Source organism: Fukomys damarensis, unplaced genomic scaffold (genome assembly GCF_012274545.1).
Source record: "Fukomys damarensis isolate Sample0158 unplaced genomic scaffold, DMR_v1.0_HiC HiC_scaffold_17, whole genome shotgun sequence".
NCBI classification, from domain to species: Eukaryota; Metazoa; Chordata; class Mammalia; order Rodentia; family Bathyergidae; genus Fukomys; species Fukomys damarensis.
The window spans coordinates 10,372,026-10,390,136 of NW_022900929.1; the positions used below are offsets into that span (position 1 = coordinate 10,372,026).

Below are 18,111 nucleotides of genomic sequence, written 5' to 3' on the forward strand. Positions count from 1 at the left end.
AAAATAGTCACAGAGTGTGTTTCAAGCAGACATATTTTCTCATCTCAATGCCTTAGAAATGCATTTATTTTGGGCTGGGAATTTAGCTCAGTAGTTCCAGAGCTTGCCTTGCAAGCTCAAGAACCTGAGCTCACTCCCTGGTATCACACACACACACACAAACCTACCAAAAATGTATTTATTTAAATGTTAAAACCTCTCTGGTCCTGGAACCCTAATTTAGTTGGGACTATCAAGATAATCAGTAGAAATAATATTGAATTGAGACTGAAGAAACAAAGTTTTAGCATAATTTTGCTTAAAAAGAAACAGTGATACAGTTGAGTGTTGTGGTGCCCTCTACAATCCCAGCGCCGGGGCGACTCTGGACGCGCCTCTCCGCGCTTCTTCCTCCTACGCTCCGCCATTTCCTCACAGTCCCTGTTCTGAGGCTGCGGGTCAGTGCCGGGCTCAGCCTCCCCACTCGCCCGCCGCCGTTACGGCCGCCGTTACAGGCCACCGTTGGGGGAGGGGAGGTCCCAACGGCCGAGCGCGAGCCCCCTCACGAGTCCTCCTTCACGCGCCCGCGCGCATGCTCCACGCACGCCCTTTCCCAGACCCCTCCATGTCAGTTTCACAAATTGAAGTACATGTGGCCCAAAGCATTGTGTTTGATGTATTTCATTTATTGTTTCAAAGAAGGCCGAGCGAGGGTGGGTAGAGCAGAGGCTTCCAGGGTGACCTGGACCGTGAGCACTTGTATCCCTGACCAGGTGCGCACTGAGGCTGTGAGGACCTGGCAGGCTGAAGGGGCTGTGGGAACCATGGAGAGACGGGGCTTAGGTGGCATCCTTGGGCTGCATCCTGGGGCAGCGTGAAGTCGTGCAGTTTGCCCACTGGTTGGGAAGCCTTTATGGGGTAATGACAGAAAAATGTGCATGTGGCGTGGCCTTCAGGAGCCCGAGCTCAGCAAGCCCAGCAGACCTTCCGAAGATGCTGCTGAAGACGGTAGAGACACCATGGGCCCGGGTCTGTCAGGTGCTCTTCGCATCACAGCAGAGAGGGGACCCTCTAAGCAGACAGAAGACAATGAGGCCCCCGTGTAGGGTGCTCTTGAGCAGCAGCAAGAGGTAGGTGTAGTAGGCAGAGGTGCTGGTGAGCTGCAGCTGCAGCAAACCTAAAAGAAATCAGGTCATGAGTTTCAGCTGCATGTGTGACAGCGCGGAACACATCATGGGGAGGTGTCGCAGGTGTTAATTTCTGGTGACCTGCACGGAAGCGACACCACCCATTACACCCCAAAAGCCAAAGGTCATCTGCCGCTTCCACTGGGACACGGAGGGCAGGGCGAGATTCAGCCTGCAACTCAACGCGATTAACAACCTAAACTAATTTCACTTAGAACTGTCTCAATATTAAATATCAGGTTCGTTTTTAATAAAGTAGTCCAACAGGGGAAAACATTTGGGATAATTAGTAGAATTTCTTTGACCTCAGCGTGTCTCTAAGTAGTAACAAATAGTATCAAATAAACACTAACACAATATAAAATGTTATTTGGAAAGCTTTATATATGTAAATCCTTATTCTTATTTAATGTTATAACAGCCTATGGGAGAGGAGGAGAGGTTATTTTCATTGCTGTTTTGCAAACAAACAAACTGACAACATAGCAATAATTTGCCTGATATCATGTGTTTTAGTAACAACCTGAGAATTTAATCCATTAATATGACTGTTTGTTTGTTTTTGATTTTTGTCCCGGGGATCAACTCAGGACATTGTGCACCACTGAGCTAAATCCTCGGCCCAACTTTTAAAAACATATTCTAGTGGTTTTGGTTTCGTGTTTGTTTTTGTTTGATTTAGTTTTTTGTTTGTTTTATTTTGTTTTTCGTTTTTTTGAGAAGGGGTTTTGCTATGTAGCTCAGGCTGGCCTCAAACTCATGGCAATCCTCCTGCCTCAGACATCAAGTGCTAGGATTTCAGGCATGTGCCACCATGCCTGGCTGAACATATTCTTATCTACTCTGTGATTCTGCATTTCTAACTGTAATAAATGCACCAGACATCAGAATTTTAATTATGTTTCCATTGCTGTTTAGAAGCTTCTGACCCCTTGCTTACAACATTATATGTAGGAATTCACAGTCTATGGAAATGTGGTGATCACCCCAGAGAGGTGGCTGGAGATTATAGAAGAGGACGCCACAGAAGAATGAAAGCAGTTATTCCACATTCCCTGAGATGTTCTTTGATTGTAGAACACTCCCCTGTCCTTTACGCATGTTTCTCTTTGTGGCTGTGATACTACTAGGTAATAGCACTTGTGATCCTCTGAAATTTTATAAGAAATATGTGATGTCAGGTCATAACCAAAGACTACGACAGTGGGCCACAGTGGCCACACAATGAGTCACAGGACAAGTCTCTTCCTGGAGAAATTTTCATTTCACATGGTCTGTCTTCAAAGAGATAGAACTCAAGAATTAGGAGCTCATGGTGTAGAAAGGGGTCTCAGGAAATGTGTTCCTAACTCCTTGCCCTTGTTCAGGGAAAGGTTACCCACCACCCTTACCTCCTGCAGCAGCCATTAATGCTGATACGGAGGAAAGGTCAGCACCATTGCTGAAAGTAATGTTCTTGGTGCCTATGTACAGAGGAAGGACCAGAAACTAATACTGATCCTGAGCCTGCTAAATGAATCCTTATGGTGGAAGTTTCTCACCTGGCTCCTTATGTCTTCAGTGACATGAGTTCAGTGTAATTATTATGGTTGGCAAATGAGCAAAGTATCACAAATGAATCTGCAGCTGGCCATTGAGAGACCTGGGCTGCACCCAGTCTGTGGGGCTTAGGAGCCATGCACTTCCCACCCTGCCACATGTCCATCCTCTTCCAGGGCCTTGGCCTTGGAGTTTCTTGCTCTATGACTACATTACAGAGGAAGAACACAGAGTAAGGATATGAACTCTTTGCTTGAGGGCATGAGGGGAAATTCCAGATGTGGCTTTGACTTAATTTTAGTTCCTTGCCCTGGTCTATAAAATGATGGTAAAGTATTATACCATATGACAGAAGCATTTTGAGAATTAAACAAAAAAGTGCATGCAGAACAGAGCCTAAGGCGTACTGTACCCCCCCAAAAAAAAAAACAGTAAGTGGCAGTTCTTATCACTAGTGACTAGCTGAAAGATATTTTTAAAGAGCCCAGAATTAAGTTGGTATTCTTTTCCCAGTCATTAGAAGCAAGAGACACATGAATGAAGTCCCTTTGTTGAAATAGTTCAGAGCATACCAGTGAACCTTGTAAATGAAGTCATCTTATATGTAAACTGGTAGTTTGCCATAGTAACATGAGGGCTTGGAGGTAATGCATTAATTTAAAATATCACTCACTAGGTCTATTCTGCATCATCTAGCCATTCTGATTTTTTAAATTTAAGCCAAGGCAGTTCAAAAGTGACAGTGATCAAAGAGGAATAAAAATAAATCATGAGGTGAAGGCAAGCATATACTAAAACTTACCCATCTCATGTTTGAAACAAACTTCAGAATCAATAGTGACAACTGAAAAGCAAATGAGAGTAAGAACTTAGTCAATTATTCATGCTCATATTTTAAAGGTATTTATGAATATACATATATCAGATCTGTATTTGCATATAAACATCTGAATACATATCAGTGAATGTTTTATATATGATATATTTATTTGCATACAGATATATGTGCATAATGAATAAGTATAAATCCATGAAGAGACAGGAAAACATTGAAAATATGAGTGCTAAAATTATAGAAATAATTGGTCTTATTCAATGTAACTCAGTAAATATCATTTATATCTTATATTTCTGAATGTTAAGAAGTGGACGTTCATGTAGGATACATTTTTTTTCTTTTTTATCTCATGGAAGTATATTGTCCAAGACAATCTGCAAGAATTCAAGCATATCATTCCAAATTGTGCCAGTTCCCAAATAACTTCCAATCTCATTGACCCTTGCAGAAACTAAGGAGTGCAGAGGATAAAGTCTCACTTGGGGAATCAGGATGATGCACAACACAGGCCTTTGGATTACTGATTAATATAACATTCAAGATCATGTCACACAGCACATAGCTGGATCTTGCTGGGCCCTCGACCACCTGTGTAGATAAGTCCCTCATTGCATTGAAGGGATTGCTTTCAGACATCATGCCTGAATCATGAGTGACACTGAGTGATTTGGAAAAAGTGTACACTCCTCACTGTACCTATAACTACTTCTGCATGCACAAGTGTCCAGTAAACATTTCTAGAGCCATATTTGCCAATGGCAAAAAAAAATACACTCTTTATGGAGAATGCAGGCATGCTTATACATGTCATTCAGCCTCAATCTTTAATTATTAAATTTTGTCTAACAGCATTGTATAAAATAAAAATCAGAAAATCTCAAGGCCATGGACCATGGACCTGTGTGGCCAGCATTACTCTATTCTTTTTCTTCTTTTTTTTTTTTTTGCTACTGGGGGTCAAACTCTCAGGACCTTGACTTGCAGCAGAACCACTGAACTAAGTCCCCAGCCCTATGTTACTCCATTCTTTACTAAGCCAGGCTCTTACTCTTTCATCTGAAATCTTTGTAAGCCAAGAACTCATTTTTTATTCAGTTTAATTTTGTAAAATGGTTTGAAGTTAGTGACTTTGCTTGCTTGGCAGAACATTCAAGAAAGATGCATAGTAATTCTTATTTCCCTATCAACATCATCAAAGGTGGCACTGCCACTTTAGCACTTAACCTGTGTTGTTCACTGAATCCATTTAGCAATTCTAAGAAATGCCATGTGATCTTAATATTTTGAATAATGAAACTGAAGCTGAGTTTCATTAAATTTTTCCACTTTTTTTCTCCAAAGGCTCTTTTGCAATTCTATAGGAAAATAACAGGGTAGTTGTGCTACCAATAAATAAAGTAGCATTTTAGAATTTCATGACAAATTTTCATTATTTCATGACAAAAAAGGTAAGGTGTTCTCTTTGAAATAACTTTTTGAGAAAGTTATATAATATTTATGTTGATTTACACATACCTTCCTTTATGGGATCAAAGAAAATCTCTTGATCAACTCCTCCATTAGCCTCGTGTTTGACGATACATTTGTGTTCTTTAGTCATGGCATCTCCAGTCACAGTTAACCAGCTAAACTTCATGTAGGTGTCATTAGTCTTCATGGTATCTCCCTGCTGGGCTTCTAGAATCCTATCGTCATCTGTTTTTTTCCAATATACCTTAATCACATCAGGGGAAAAATTCTCCAGGAGACAAAGATATGTCCCAGCCTTGTGGAGATTTGTTTCAGCCACTGAAGGAAGAAAAACAGTGGGCTTGGGAGAAATAGCGTTGTTAAAGCTTTTATCTGTGAGGGAAATAGAATATCAATAGTTACTAGAACAGCAGAAGTACTGAATGTTTTGAAACAACCCCATACACAGCAATAGGACGATAAAGGGCCATTGAATGAGTGCCCACCATGGTGGCCTTTCAGCCCCCATCTGTCATGAAGTGGTGATTACAGTCCTTATTGTACAGCCATGCAAAGAAGTTCAAGATGTTAATTAATTTTCCAAAAGACACAAGTGACTGATCCTGGTGGAAACTTGTTTTTATGCACATGTTACACTGGGGTTTAACATAGCTGTTTTTAACCAAAGTTTCCAATATTCATGAACACATTCTTGTTTTTATTTCTTATGCTTTTTCATATTTAGAGGTCAGGAAAGGGAGACCGAATCCCTTGATGGTCTCTCTAGAGATAAGAATCTATGGTTCCTTCCAAGGAGCTTCCCTTTCCTATTCTTTGTTATTTCTGCTGTCTGACTAAATAACTGCCACTCTTATGTTGTGCAGTTCTATTCTACACACACTTCATTTGGCCAATTCTATGATGCACTCTATTTGTCTTATTTCTTAAGAGGAAGGTTTCCATTTTTTACATTTAGCAATACCCCATCTTTTGTTTTTACTAGGAATCTATTTCCATGTGTATTTGAGCTTCAAATGTAAATTTCAAGCCCGTTTCTGCAGTTCTCTAAATAATCCCTATCATTATTCAACATATTATTTCCACATCTGAACTACTGGTTTTTGGTTCAGGTGGTACTTAAAGCTATGCCTCTAAATTATTCACTGTTTTTATTTTAGAAGCCAGTTTAGCAAGATTGCCATGACTTCTACTACAGTTTCCTGAATATTATCTGAAATGCTTGCATCTTAATCTTATCAATGAGTGCACTTATCAATATTTTGTCTTGCTTTAGAAAATGTCCACCAGAAGCACATTCAATTTTAAGATTTCTTTGGAAGTTCAAGCATGACTCAATGCGCTAGGCATGTTTTTTATACTTGCTTTAATAAGAACTGACCCAGCTAAGGAGAGGGTCTACACATAACTATACATTCACATATTCACAATTCTCAGTGTCTCTTCCAAAATTAATATCTAACCCATATGGTTCTTAACTATTTTGGAGCCCAGACATTTTTTTCAACTGCTGGTATATATATATATAATTCCAGAGGTTCTTACAAACATGTTATCAAGGTATATAACAAATAATTAATTATATATTTACAAAGGCTTAAAGGTATTATCTGGAGTTTTAGTTTGTTATCTATTAATTTTTAACCTAATGACTAAAATTATAAATGTTGAAATGCTTCAATTTAATTTCTAATTGAAACTCATATGCTTTGCTAATACCATTTTGGCAAGTTTGAAGTTATTATAATAATCAACAAAAAATTTCTTAAGAAATAAGGACTGGGTTTCTCATTTGAGAATGAAAGGAAAATAATTCTTGATGATTTTTGCACCATTAAAGTTTCTGATTTTTATACAAAATCAATAAGCATGTAACGTTAATATTTTAAGCATGGTATAAGCCTAATTGGATTATAAAATGCTTATATCAATTTCATGCTTATTGCGCATACTAAGATACTGTGTATTTCTCCAGTCACATACTCTATTTTTAATTTTAAAAGCATGTTACTAGAGACAGGACTAATTTTTAAATTTCACATTAATAATTTGAATATCTAGTCCATATATTAAGATATCTAATTTTCATCTTAGGAACTTCTGTTTTTTTCATGGGAATGTTTTGATTCCTTATATAAACTGAATAAATAATAAACCTAAAAATGTTCTATGAAATACCACACTATTCACTGCCTCCTATCATTTTTGTTAGCTAAAATTCTTTAAATTTCATTCTTCTGAAGATAAAGTCAATCTGGAAATTCCAAAACTTTCTAAATGTAATAGTTAACAAGGCATAAAATAGTATACTCAACTATAGAGCTAAGTACATGTGTTCTGTTTAAAAGTAAAGTCATTTAAAACTTTATTTTTAAATGTACTTATTAAGAGCATTTTACAGGTCAAAACTTTTTTCAAGATGTATGGAATAGGAAACATTCTGATTATTTAAATAATGCATATAATTGCTACCATATGTTGCATTTATTGTAAAAAATGAACCTGTCTTCTCATGTAAGTATATTCATATTCATAATCAAGCAATACATTAAGTTAAATTGCCTAACTTGTTTATAATTTAAGATGCAATAATATGAATTCTATATAAACATACCAAATACCTACTGTATTTTCTACTGAAAGTATATTTTAAATCTACATGTGAGAATTTATTTAACCATTGCTTTTTTCTTTCATCAAATAGTTCAGCTCTTTCATATTTAAATATATATTTCAGATTTATGATCAATTTCAAGCTGTATATAATTGGTTTTATAAGTTGACCATTCACTATATGAATTTGAAATTGTTTTCTGATAAATATGGGCAGATGCCTAATTGGTTATAAATTTAGGACAAATACATGTGACTATCAGAGAAATTATCAATTAAATCTAAAGCATGAAAATCAACACAAAAATTTTTGAAACCCATTTTAGTGCAATTTTTCTTGCCAACTGATGGAAAGAACTGCTTAAAAGAAAGCAACATCTCCAGACCCAACTTTTCTTAATGAATTTCAAGATAACCTTCCTTTTGAGCAGCTAAAAGTACAACTGAATCCAGGAAATTCTTCTCTGGAGTCAATGTAACTGACTAAAAACAACTCTCTATAATGGAGAGAATTGTCCCTTTACATATGAATTGGAACAATTACTGGGCACTTATTAGGAAATATTCTCATTTGCAGAAGCTCTATGTCCATTTTTTTCTTCAATTCTTTTTTTAAATCCCTTTTCCTTTCCTTCTCCCCTCCTCCACTATCATAATAAAAAAATTGAAAAAGAAAATATACTAAGAACTTTATTCCCATTACCTCATTTATCACATAACCTCACTGAATTCCTACTGTTACCCCATTTGATAGATAAGGAAACTAGGGCCAGGGAAAGATCCCCCAAATTCACTATGCCGTAGAAAGTGAAGCCACAGATACAGGTCCTCCTCCCAGCAAAGCCCAGACTCTCCCTCAACACTCCTGGCAGTGAATAAGTAAATAGACTCTACTAAGTCAATCACAGATTTATCTATAATAATGAAAATTGTCCCAAATATTTTAATGATATAATTACATACATTATATGGAAGGGCTTTATAGGAGTTCACTTGCAGACAAAGCCAAATACTATCAGAGTTTCTGCACAATGTTATCCCTGTTCTCCTTTATGATAACCATCTGTGTTAAAAATGTCTTCTGAGATTTCTGTATCAAATTCTCTTCCCATCCCTCTTATTCCTAAACCTTCTGACATTATTCTAACAAGATCATTTCTTGCCCTCCCTCTATTACCTTGGATATATATCCCATCAATACCCACCTGTGACAATAAGTTTTGTTCCTTCACCAAAGATTTTTCTGAGTGTCCACAGTGATTCGACCCGTATCAAAAACCTTAGACTGGTTTAGTGTCCCTGAGTTCATCGAATCCTAGAGGACCCTGATGACCTGAAACTCTGTAGAAATCAGGGTTCTGTTTCTGGTCCATTTTGCTCATAACAAGTTTTGTGGCTAAGAAACCCAAATGACTAAGTTTTTTGGTGCTTTATTTACTCTCCAAACAATGCTGTTAGTATAAATTAATCCAACATGGCCATCACTGAAGTGAGAACAAAAAATCTAATAAAACATGAAAAAGAAAATTTATTTTAAGAAATGGTTATTGCTATCAATAACCAAGAAGTTAAGAGGTTATCATCATCATCATCATCATCATCATTGCTAATTAGGAGTAATTTCATTGCTCTGCATGTGCCAGCATGACAGTGTAATCTCATAGGACCAAGCCCTTCTCTTTACTCAAAGAAATTCAGCATTTTGCCATTGCAATTAAACCCATGGCAGTAAAGTTCATTCCTCTATCCTCCATTTGCACCTACTTTACTCTAATATGCCTACAATTCATCATCACAGGAAATCTGCTTTGCATACACCAAACTTCACAAGACCCTCACTGGTCTTCACTGTGACTTAATCAAAGGAGTCTTGCTCAAGCAGAAATGAGAGTCAGAACATGCAGGAGCTTTACTTGTGCTGCCCTAAAATAATGGCTGTTTTCCCAATCTGCAGCACAACACCTATGAATTCCAAATTTTCTTCCCGACTCTTCAACCTCAAACCACATTCCATCAGGTCATGCTAAAGCCTAGCTTATAACTCCTGGCCTGGCTGTTCCAGGTAGAATCACTAGAGAAATATCTCTGGGGATCCCACTGTGATAAGGGACAAAACCAGGGGCAATTCCAAGAACTTTGAGCCAGCTCTGCACTGGAGCCTGTGGCACCTGCATCACCACCTCTTCCTCCCACTTTACAGGAGAAAAAGAAAATTTACCTGTGAGGATAAATTTTGTTCCAGGATGACCTTGATTGCAGTGTATTCACGTACTCCCTGAAAGCCATTTTGTTTTGTTTTGTTTTTGGTACCAGGGATCAAACTCAGGACCTTGAGCTTGCAGGGTTGGCAGCAGCACCACTGGGCTCAATCCCTGGCCCTGAAAAACCTTTTTAAAAATCTCCCATTTGGCCAATATTTTTCAATAATTTATATAAATACAATAAAATCTTTCCCACCAACAGTCAAAAAAGATAAAGCTCATAAAAATTACATATCTGAGTATAATCAGAAATTTAAGAATAAGCCCACTCTGCCAGGCAATGTGGATTATGTATGTTCTGTCACATAAGTTGGAAAGAATGATTTTATCTTTTCTCAGGATTTTCCAGAAGCTTCTAAATCTCTTTCTTTTAAAGTGTTTTCATGCATTAAGTCAGTTCTTTCCCTAGAGTGTAATTTAATTAAAATTTACCCAATTACAAAGAGAACCAATGATAATAATAATATTATATCTGATCATTTAATAAGCCTGTATTAAATATGACTTGTAGTCACTTGGGGATTCATATAGAAGGATGCATATCTGAGCTGATTATAAATTCCTTTCTTCTTAAATCCAAATCCCATTGGTAGTAGGGTTTGAATTGTTTGGGAATATGAATTCTTAATGACTGATGATCTCTCAAAGATTTCCCCTTTTGACTTGAAAATTCCCCTACAGTTTCCTGAGCACTGAATTTTAATTCTGCTCTGCATATCAGAGGGTCCTCACTGATGGGCATTTCTGTAGCTCTTTATTTTGATGTTGAGGCTGCTCTGAGTTGTGCCAATGAGGGTTGCAACTTAGTATAACTGTTCTAGTTCTCACAGCAGCTTTCTAGCAAATTTGATTCCAATCCAAAAGTAAATCTGAGTACAGTGATTTCAAAATGTCTTGCAATTCTTATGAAAGTTCCCTAAGAATCCTATTTTGATATTGAATGAATTCACATTTAATATGAATTCTACAATCTTATAGGAGGGGAGGTAATTTCAATGTCATGATTAGAAGAAGTGACATTGTGTTCATGCATGTATAGTAATACAAATTGTGGACTCTTATTTATTAGTCAATGAAACAGTCCATGGAAAAGATCAAACTACAGAAGAGGAAATATTAAAAACATAAAAACATAACATTGTTGATAATGTTGCATAATGGTCCACACTAGGCTCTTTGGAATAGACAGCTCTTATTTGAATCCCAAACTTTGCCATAAATTAGTAGTCATGTCTATTTATATGACATTCTATAAGCAAATAATTTTTTATAAGAATCAGTATTTTTCTGTGAAATGGAAATAATAGGACTTCTCTATTTTATTTTATTTTATTTTTGCAGTATCGAGGATTGAACCCAGAATCCATGCAATGAACTACAGCTGCAGCCCCTTTTTAAAAAACTTTTGAGACAGGAGTTTGTTAAGTCTCTAAATTGGCCAAGCTAGGTTCTAACTTGTGATCTTCCTACCTCACACTTTTGGAGTTCTGACATCACAGGAATCCACAACCATGCCTAAAAATAGGATCTCTTATAAAAGATTATAGAATTATGCGAAAAGGCCAGAAACTCTTTAGTATGTCTTCTGGGCCTCAAGAAACAATCATTAATATTATTTTTCTCTTGAACAATACGGTACTGAGCCATTTCATCAAATTTTTCTACCAAATAACATAGGTTGAATATCTCTTATCAAAATGCTAGGGAGCAGAAGTATTTCTGTTTTCAGAGGTTTTTTGTTTTTTTGTTTGTTTGTTTGTTCATTTTTGGATTAGGGATGCTGAAACTATATATGGATTTTCATAAACAACAACTACTAACAAATTACAAAAGGAAAAGAGTCATGAACACAAGACCTCCTGCCTTTCTGGAAGGCACAGCCTAAGAACACAGTAAGGTCCAATCAAGTACAAACCTAGAGCACTTATCTGCAGGATTTAGAATATTAGGCCCACGACCCTTCTACCCCTTTTATCTCCGGCAATCAGCAGAAAAATTATCTATAATAATGAAACCATGAATGAGCAAATAAGGCTTTAATACCATGAAGATTCTTTACAGGACTGTGGTGTGGCATGGTAGTGGAACTTACAAATTCCAGTAAACTGGGATTCTCCTAGCAATATAAATGGAATCAGCACCAGAAAGTTTTACTGTTCTCAACATACCTTCCAAAGTGTTAGAGAAATAAAAGAGGACATCATTTGTGATCTGTAGTAAGTTACTACTAAGAATTAAGTTTTGTCACTTCTTACATACAAGATCAAAATTAAGAACATAGATTTTGCAGATTATTTGGAGAAAGAAGAACCATGACACATTTCAAAATATAGAAAAGAAGCAATTAACAAAATACTAGTTTGAAGACAATTACATAAAGGCCTTCTACAGAAAATAGGATAGTAAAGCAAAAACTTATACCATTAATCTACAGACATAATACAGACCTATTTTTTTTCTAGCTCTAGTCTGTACTCTGCCTGTTTGTGCATTCTAAAAGTGGAATTTCAATCTTCTTACTGACAAGGGAAGATATCACTTGCAAAGTAGTTCTGTTTCTGTATCCAGTCAATAGTACCTGCAAAATTACTGTCCCAATACTCAGGCCAAGAATATGGCAGAGATAAATTTTGTTATATTTTATAATTATATTTTTGTAATTATATTTTATAATTGTTTTTCATTTTTCATTACTAGGGTTAAAAAAATCAGAAAAGTTACTTACCGGGGGAAGTTACAATGAGCTTTGTCCCTTCCCCAAATACCTTCTTGCTCACTTGAACTGCCACAATGGTCACAACTTCTACAGAAATCATAGCCTTCGCCAAAGCTTCATGACATGACCAGCAGTTTGACAACTCTGTCCTGCCAGTTCAATCAGTTAGGTTCCTTGGGAAGTCCTTAAATACAGGTTTCATTACATCTGAGAGTTTGGAAATTTTTCCAGAAACTGATCTCACAAAATACTCATTTCTGTTATGGCAATGATCATTGAAAAACTCCAAGGAAAATGGCAAAGATAAGAGCAGATAAAAGATAGAGCTGGGCTAACTGATAGACCAACTATGCTCCCTCTAAGTTACCAAGAAAGGTTTTCTGAGAATTAAGTCTCTCTTTCTCTCTCTCTTTCATTTTTTTTTATTTCCAGGTGTTCGGTTGTGTTGAAACTTCTCAGAGAGTGCGTCAAAGAACCAGGCCTCCTATTCTCACAAACAACTAGACTTTGCCTTAGCTATTTTGGGAATAAGTTTCTGAAAGGAGGATACTCCTTTTTAAAAAATTAATTTTATTGGTACATTTAAGGTATACAATGACATCCATCATTGGAAATTTCCACTTTATTATTATGTATAATCCATCTTGGTTCTTATTTTCCCCCATTAAGGAGGGAAAAGGTAAGTTTGAAACAGAATTAGGTGAACTCCAGAGTGGCCTCCAGCCTGCTCTGGCACACATTCCCATATCCAGTTCACTGGACTTGCTTTCCCTCAATTCAACACACTTGGAACATAAGGTCCCCCAAACTACACCATTCTGCCGTGGGCCATGAGTGCCCCAGAGGCCACCTGACCCACTTACCCTTCCCCTCCCATGTCATACCACTTCCTCCTGCTGACTTGGGCCTCCAGAAACCAGGAGCAAGGAGCTATCTTCCTCCTCCCCTTAAAAAGACGATTTCTCTGCCCCAATTGCTGTGCCTCAAATACTCAGGTTTGTAGAATTGTAATCTTTACATTTGCAGGATGATCTTATGATTCAGTTAAATTAAAAAAAAAAACAAACCAACTTCTCTGCAGTCAATGACTTTATCTCTTTCAGATTTAATTTCTTATCTATAAAACGGATACATACTGGTTTTATTGCATGTGTGGTGTGATAATTATATGTGGGATTCCCGAAAAGCACTGAGTCTCTCCCTCAGGCTTAGAGGCTGGCAGACAGTGGAAGTCTCTGGGATGGTGATGTGAATGGGCTGTCAACCTGTGTCTGCTGGTTAGCAGACAGAGCCTTCCTTCATTGGAAAGTAGGGGTAAATGAAGATTTGGTAATGAAATGGTCCAGGCCTTGTACTGAGCATGACCCAAGATGGCTTCCCAGAAGTCTTGGGAAAGGCTGAGGAAAGGCAAGATAGAGGCTACAGCCTAGCCAAGAGCCCCTTGAGTTTGCCAAGGTGGGAAGAATATGGTGGACAGAGATCCAAAGGAAGCTACCCTGTGGGAAACCTTGGCATGTCTAGTGCCCTGAGCCCCAAGCAGCACAGTAGTAAATGGCTACATGTTTTTTTCTATCAAATTTTAAGTAAGGACTGAAGTAGGCATTTGAAAATTTTTCTTGGCTGAACTTTTCTTTTTCACCTTAAGTGACCTCAGATCAGGATTTTTATTGCAGTGATACATGTCAGAGTCCCTTAATTTGACTTCTACTGGTACCAGTGTATAACTGGATTTACTGGACAGAATACAAGTAATGTTTACTCTTGTCCTGGGAATTAAGATTCAAGTCATATCTAATGCAACTTTCTAAGTTCAACTGCTAACAAAGGATGGTATTTCCTATGAACATCTGACAGGGAAGAGGAAATGGTAAAGCTTCTCCATCATCCTTCAGCTATGTTGGGATCATTGCAAAGCAACACAGTGCAGAGAGAGAAAAACACAAATGCACTCCACAGTAACGTTCTGCCTTGTGTCATATTTGTCCCCAGATAGAGACACGGCGTGAGGAGCCTGGTTGCTGGAGGCCCAGGTCAGCAGGAGGAGGAAGTGGTGTGATGTGGTAGGGGAAGGGGAAGTGGGTCAGGTGGCCTCTGGGGCCTTCATGACCAGCTGCAGAATGATGTAGTTTGGGGACCCTTACGTTCCAAGTGTGTTGAATTGAGGGGGAACATGGCCAATGAACTGGATATGGGAATGTGTGCCAGAGCAGGCTGGAGGTGGAGTTCACCTAATTCTGTTTCAAATTTACCTGTCCCCTCCTTCATTTTCAGACTGTAAAAGCATTGCTCCAGAGATGTGAGCATAAAACTTTTGCATCCAAAATAAGAATTAGCCTCAGTTAATGTGATTGGTAAATAGGACTCAGAAGCACAGAATACGGACAGTAGGCAGCAAGAATGTATTGTACATTTCAAAATGATTAGGAGAAAGGACTTTGAATGTGTGCACCGTGAAGAAATGCAAAAGGTTAAGGTGATAGATCTGTTTTTTCTTGATCATTGCCAGTGTACATATCAATGGCAGCACCACATGGTGCCTTATGAATATACAGAAATACAATGGGCCAGTCAAAAAATAAAGTTAATTTGAAAATAAATTCATGAAAGTGTTAAAAAGCTGAACTGACCTACTTTGCGATTATTCATACTTCATCTTAGAAATGAAACAAATGGAGCATTTTGTTGCATAATTAATAGAGACATCACCATGCTGACTATAACTGGGGGAGATCAAAATGCCTAGTCTCTGGGATCCCCTCAGGAGGAGACTGGAGTGAAGTTGCTGGAGGAAATACCACACAGAGCCACGGGTGGAAATGGGAGCAACTTATATTTGCCCTGGGCTTTGTAACTTTCAGAGAAGGATATTTTAAAATCAAGATCAGTTTTATTTGTGTGTGATAAGCCTTGCATTTAGCATCCGATATAATAGCTATTGAGAACTTGCAAACACTCTTCTAAATGCTTCCTTGTACTATGTCATTTATTCTTCTTCCCAATCCAGAGATTGATGGTATCATGATATCCCTCTGACAGGCAGGAATGGTGGGGCAAAGACATCTAATCTCAAGTCACCAAGCCAGCAGCTGTGGAGCCTGGAAAAGTAACAGACAAGCACTGAGGAAAATCTGAGTAAGTGTGCTGCAAAATGGTGATGGTAAAAGGCATCATCGTATATTTTTATACATTTTCTCCACATATTTGTAGAGTAATATGTTTGGGTTAAACACTTTTCAAATTTTAAATGAGTTTTATAGATGGGTTTCATATTATATTCTTTCAGGTAACTTTATATTTGAAAATACATCAAATTCTTCAAAAGATAATGTGAATATTTTCATTAATGATCTGTGACTCTAAGCACCCTTATAACCCCATCAGATGTGGCTGAGGTATGGAAAGACTTTCTGTCTCAATTCCTATATTTATAATTGCTCAAATATCTTTAGAGCCTGAAATGAATTTACCTTATTACATGCAAAAAAATAATGAACATAAAGTATTCATAAGAGTACAGTGGACCCTTGACTTATGAACTCAAATTTATTCACAAGGGCTGGTAGTAACTCAACTTGGTTGTAAGTAAAGACTTTTTCTCATAAGAAATAATGGACATACCCATAATGCATTTCCAACTCCCAAAGCACCCCTTAACTAACTTTTTCATAATAAAAAAGGGCTCATAATGTGTGCCATTTACCAGAAACACCAATAATTTTCCCAGTGTAGTCACCAAAAAGTTATAAAATGTGCCTAGTTTACCAGAAACAATTTCATACTATATTCAAGTTAACATCATTGGCTTGCAGGAAGGGAGGATGAAATGAAAGGTGGTTATTGTTTGGAAAGAGGGTCCCCTTCCATAAGAACATCAGGAATCTGGATCTGTGGTGTGCTTTCTCTCCTTGGGAGAGTCTGTAGCCCACTAGGACCTGCTTCTGGCTCAGTAGGTATCAACATTTTCATAATCAAAAACTGGCTTAAGACTGTTTCTGCCTTTTTCTTTAACACTATTCTGTAGTATGATGTGACATTGTCATTAAGAAAGTGAATGTATCAAATGGCTTTTTCTATACAAAGCTTGGAAAGATTACATTTAAGAAATTCCCAACAAAGATTGTAGAGAAGATTGAGTCTTTTTTGGATCTTTGGGTTTGCCCATTTTTTCAGGATGTCCTTTATTTCAAAAGAACTTTGCTGCACTGATTGTTGATAGTCCTCCTCCTCCTCTTCAGAAAGCTCCTCAGCTGCCATTCTCTGTTGCTCAGCCAGAGTTTCTGAAGTAAGTTCCTCTGTAGACAATTCTGAAGGTTCCTCCACCAGTTCCTCAACATCTCCACTGTCTACCTGCAAGCCTAGGGACTCTGCTATAGTGATGATGTCATCAACCACAGCGTCTGTTGAAGGCTCAGGCTCCTCTCCACAGTCTTCAAAGTCTCTCTCCTATACACAAGAAGATCTCAGTGTCCTTAGAGAGACATTGGCCCAGGATTTCCCACTTAACCCCATACAGGAAAGACCAGTATTTGGCTTCTAACTTAAGACTTTGGTCAAAAGTTTTTAACTTTCATTAAAACTAAAGTTCTGGTCATAACCCAAGTTGTTTGTATGTGACACTGGTCATAACTCAAGGATCCACTGTACGTGGAGCATAATAAACATTTATTAAATTTTCAAGTGGTATTTTTATTATTATTGAAACACAAGAGATAATTGCTTTATTAAATAATATTTAATTGCAAAAACTGTTGTAGTCTTTTGCTAAAATGAATAAAATCAGTAAAAATATAAAAAAGATAGTAGCCCACCCATCACAATGGGAAAAATATCTATCTTAATACTGTAATAGTTCTTTTCATTTGGCTTCTGAATTAATGTAGGCATTAACATATTTCAAAGTTAATATATATTATCAATACTTTCTGTATTTTTTTTGATATTTGACTGCAAGTATTTCACAATTAACAAAGCCTCAAAATATTATTTTAAAATTTTCATAAATTCTGTCATTGAAATGCAGCAGAATTCACTTCCTTCTTCCTTTTGTGTCTTATTAACTTTGCCACTACTTTTGCTGAGGAACCTGTTTAAAACTGGAGCCTTTGCTCCTGAGGCCTGTTTTTCTGGAAATCCTTTTTTTTTTATCATTATTATAAACTGAATCTTTATTGGTACATTTTAGGTATACAATGCAGTTATGTGAGAGACTGCTTGGGCCTGCATAAGATGGCTGCCCTCAACCTTAGCCTTTGCCTCGGTGGAAAAATCCCACTAGACTACATACGTGACTTTTGGCAGGTTTAGCCCCTGGGCAAACAGGAAATCTTACAGAAAGAATAGCCCTTTGTGCTAACCACAGGGTCACGGGATCTGGAGCAGGAAGCAGGTGGTATTTCCCTGTCCTGCTTGCCCCTAGGGATTGTGAAGTTAAAGATTGCATAGGGTTAACTATTGATGTACGCCTTCCCACTTACCCCTCCCCACATTTGGTAAAATACTGATTGCTGTATG

The 18,111-nt window shown here is 37.5% G+C and overlaps 1 gene segment (V, D, J or C); it reads right to left on the reverse strand.

Moving 5' to 3' along the window:
* Window positions 1-788: 788 nt before the first annotated feature.
* Window positions 789-12,700, reverse strand: LOC104873670. The segment is given in 6 exon segments: window positions 789-1,156; window positions 3,508-3,549; window positions 5,059-5,385; window positions 8,829-8,908; window positions 11,360-11,399; window positions 12,610-12,700. Coding segments are annotated over 6 exon segments (723 nt in total).
* Between the last annotated feature and the right edge of the window lie 5,411 nt (window positions 12,701-18,111).